The 4,194-nt window shown below is 19.9% G+C and overlaps 1 protein-coding gene across 1 annotated transcript; it reads left to right on the top strand.

Annotated features, from left to right (window-relative positions):
- Nucleotides 1-2,399: 2,399 nt before the first annotated feature.
- On the top strand, nt 2,400-3,164 carry ENU1_056790 (hypothetical protein; the record flags this gene model as incomplete). Its single annotated transcript, XM_008858026.1, has 1 exon — nt 2,400-3,164. One exon carries the CDS (start codon nt 2,400-2,402, stop codon nt 3,162-3,164), a length of 765 nt encoding a protein of 254 aa, XP_008856248.1.
- Between the last annotated feature and the right edge of the window lie 1,030 nt (nt 3,165-4,194).

Raw genomic sequence — 4,194 nt, 5'->3', positions numbered from 1 at the left:
AATTAAATAATTTATTTTATTTTTAATGTTTTACGTGAGACTTATTCAATTGAAGTTATGAAATTGATAAATAACTAACTAACTAACTTTGTCAAATGCAATGAACTATACTTAATAAAAATCAATAAATCTTTTTTTTATTTTCTTATTACAACATTCTTTAGTTTTTTTAAATGTAGTAAAAGATATTATAATAATAAAAATTATTTCATATCATCAATTACTTGTTATAATGAAATGTAATTAAACAAATTTTTGATGTTATGCAATGAAGTGGATGTTGTAAAATTATATTTTGCATTTCTTTATATCATTTCCTGAATATAAAATTTATTACTTCTTCACTTCAATATGTATTTCGATCAATTTGTATCTTTTTTTAATTATTCTGTGAATAATAATAATAATAATATATGTAGCAGATATTATTTTCTTTGTATAATACTTCAATTATTTTTCATTTTTCATTATTTGGTATATCAATTTTTCTGAATTAAGTTATTAATGTAATTCTTGTAATTACTATTTAGATATAATTGTTACATTTGACACTTATTCAACATTAAACTAATACACCAGTTTATGTATTCTTTATATGTTTGATATTTCTCTTGATTTTATTCATTTCTTATATTATCACTTTTTTCTCTTATAATTTCTTTTATCTTCTTCTTTCTCTTTTAGTCTTTCTTTTCTTTATTCTTTATGGATATTCATTTCTTATTTCTATTACTCTCTTTATTCTTGGATCAATGTTCCACTTTGTTATTTTTATCTATTATCCATTTCAATTAGAGACTTATTATATGATTCGTGTTATAAAATCATTGTTTATTATCTGTATCATTATTATTACAATTATTTTTGTTATTTATGATTTCTTTAATTCAATTATTTATTATACTATTTGTTTGGTTTTCTTTGCTTCCTTTATTTCATATTTCTATACATAGTTATTTATAGTGATTATTATTTAATCATATGTTATTTTTTCTCCTGCTATATTCTCATATATCATTATGCATTATTTCTTCATCTATTATCTTTTTATTGGATTGAATTATCTTTTTATTATGTTATTTGAATTTCATATCTTCTGGCTTTCTTTTAGTGTCAATCCATCATTACAAACTAAATGACTTATTTATATTTTCTATATTCATATTCTTTTGTTAATTATTTATATTGATTTTAAATTGTTTACATTAAATGTATTGAAGTAGAGTCATGAAATAATATAAATATGATAGAACGCATAATTGAAAAGAAAAATAAACATAAAATATGTTTTCAACTAATGTTTTATTTTAAAAATTTTAGAGAATAAATTTTTAATATTCAAAAGGTATTGAAAATATAACTCGCCTTAACTAATGAACTGATGATTTATTAATACATACGAATGAAAGAAATAAAATGAAAATCAATTAAAAACATGAATTGAATATCATAACTATCAAGAATAAAACTAATCAAAGAACAAAAATTAGTTGATTGAAAATGTTAGTAAGAAGAAAAATATTTGAGTGTTTGTAAGAAAGAAAAAAATATTCAAAAGAATAAAAATGTATAGCATACTTCTATAATATTAAAATATTTTACGTTGAAATGAATAACAAACAAAGAATGTGAAATGTTATTATTAAACAAGTTATTTATAAAAAAAATTAAAAAATAATACAATAATTATTTGGTACATACAGTCTGGTTTTTTGATAAATAAAAGTTTTATTTAAAGAAAATGAAATACAGGAAGAAGAAGAAGAAATAGGAAAATAAGTTAGTTATTAAAACTAAAAAATAACCCAATCTTGTTAATGAAAAGAGAATAAAAAATCTAAAAACATCCAATGTTTCTAAATAAAAATTTGATGATCTGGTTAATTCTACAAAAAAAAATGAACCAAAAAAGAAAAATAGAAATGAATAGAATTAGAACAGTATAAAATCAGGAAAATAAAAATAAAAAATTCAAAAAAAAAGAATGAAACAGCCTGTCGATAGTAAAAATTACTATCAATCTTCTCTTCATTTTATAAAAAGAAATCTTTTTATTTAATAAATTACAATGCAAGATTTGGTTGTTTGATTCTTTATATTAATTTTATTCTAAAAGATTTACATAATAGTTTGAATTTCCTGCTGTTAATACTTATTTAGATTCTTTTTCTTCTCTAACTGCTGGATGTATTTCCTTTTTTACAGAAAAAGCATCAATTGAAACAGAATATGGATCTCGATTATTAAACTTAACTAAAGTGCCTTTAAAAAGAGTATTTCAACGTTATAATCCAAAAGATAATATGTCTTCGTTTGTTTTATTATTTTTATTAAGTTATTTTAAAATAAGCAATAAATATTGCCAGATTTATTTCATTCACTAACTAATATTTAGAACTATGAAAGAGTTTATTGACAAATTTATTTCTCAGAATAAAATTATGGCTGAGTGTCATTTAAATGCTGCACAATTTATAGAAAAGAATATTGTCCAAGCCACTAAAACTAGTGCCCAACAATTAGAAACTAAAATGAGTGTAATTACAAATGAAATTAATAGAAGAATTAAACAACATAATGACATGGTTAGTACTGTTGAAAGAATTAAAGAAAACAAAGAAAAAGCATTAAACCAATTAAAAAAGCTTAAAGAAGAAAAAAAAGGAAAAAGTGGAAAAACTTACCAAAAGATGAATTGTAAACAAGACCAAATAGTTGAAGACATTAAAAAATATAATACTAATCTAAAGAATTGTGTTATAATTACTAATAAAATTAGAGAAAATGTTTATGGTAAAGAAATGAAATGTATGTTAAATCAAATTGAAGGTATTGCATCAGAATGGAATGAATTGTTGATTAATATGTTTACTTTAGGAAATGATCTTGATATTGAAATATTAAAAAATACAAGTAAATATTGTCTTAAAATTCAGCAGTCAATTCAAAAAATAAATTGGACTAATGATATTGAAGAATTTGTAAATAAATGGAAAAATGTTCATTCTGTTAATGACATTATACTTACTTCAAATGACCTTGCTTTAGATGATCATATCCTTTGTGATGAATCTACATTAGAAATGATTCATAATAATGGATCAAGTGGTACTCAAACAAAAGAATGCCCCTCAAACTATTTACAAGTCACTCTCTCAGAGTAAATAAATTGAAATGTTCAGAATAATAGAAATAAAAAACATTCAATTCAATTTGTTTTTGTTAGAAAAGTTATATAAAATATTTCAAAAATTAAAAAGAAAATAAGCAACTTCAATTATTTTGTAGAAAAGATATTTTTAAATATTTTTTTCTTTATTTTTTAAAAGAATGTGTTGCAAAGAGTTTTTTTTTATTGTTCAATGAAAAGTGTTCATTGGATTTATTACCTTTTATCTCTTTTTTTCTTAGTAATAAAAAAAAATATATTAACAGTAAAATATAATACCCTTTATATTGACTCTAATCAATGTCTTTTTTCGTATCATTCCTATTTAATATAAGAAACAAAATAAAAAATAATAGTACTATTTTCTTTGTGGCTTATTTCTTTTGAAATTCTATTTTAATAATACATGTCGTTTTATTCTTATCAAAATAAAGAAGTAATACCACTTTTATTAATAAAGTGAACTAAATCAATTAAGATTCTATAAGAAGGACATAACTTTTTCTTCTACTTACTATTCTTTAAAGTTTCACTTAGTATTGATTCGTTGTAATTTAATATGTTAAGTTTTGGTAATAATTTACAAATTTTATTTATCTCCTTTTAACGATACATTTTTTTATAATTAATAGTAAATTATATTAATTTTACTGGTTTTTCTTAAATAACAAAAAAATTCTTTTTTAACATCTTCAACATATTATTTAAAACATTAAAATAGATATAAAATAAACGCTATACTTTTTTAATCTTATTAATTACTACAATTATCTCACAACAAAATAACAAGATGCTTCAATGAATTTTTCAATAAATTAATGAATAAATATTCTTAAACTCAGAAAAAGATAATTTATTTAAGAAAAATAACTTAAACTATTGAAATAAATTATAAATTATCATAATAGAAATACTAAAAAACAAAAAAGAACAATTTTATACAATAAAATAAAAAAGAAACTTATTATGTAATTTATTTTTTAAACTCAGACAAATTATTAAAATAAAAAGTAATTAATTAAGTA

Source organism: Entamoeba nuttalli (assembly GCF_000257125.1).
Source record: "Entamoeba nuttalli P19 unplaced genomic scaffold asmbl_3147, whole genome shotgun sequence".
Taxonomy (NCBI): Eukaryota; Evosea; order Mastigamoebida; family Endamoebidae; genus Entamoeba; species Entamoeba nuttalli.
Note: the sequence above shows the minus strand (reverse complement) of the source record. Positions and strands in the feature narration are given on the sequence as shown.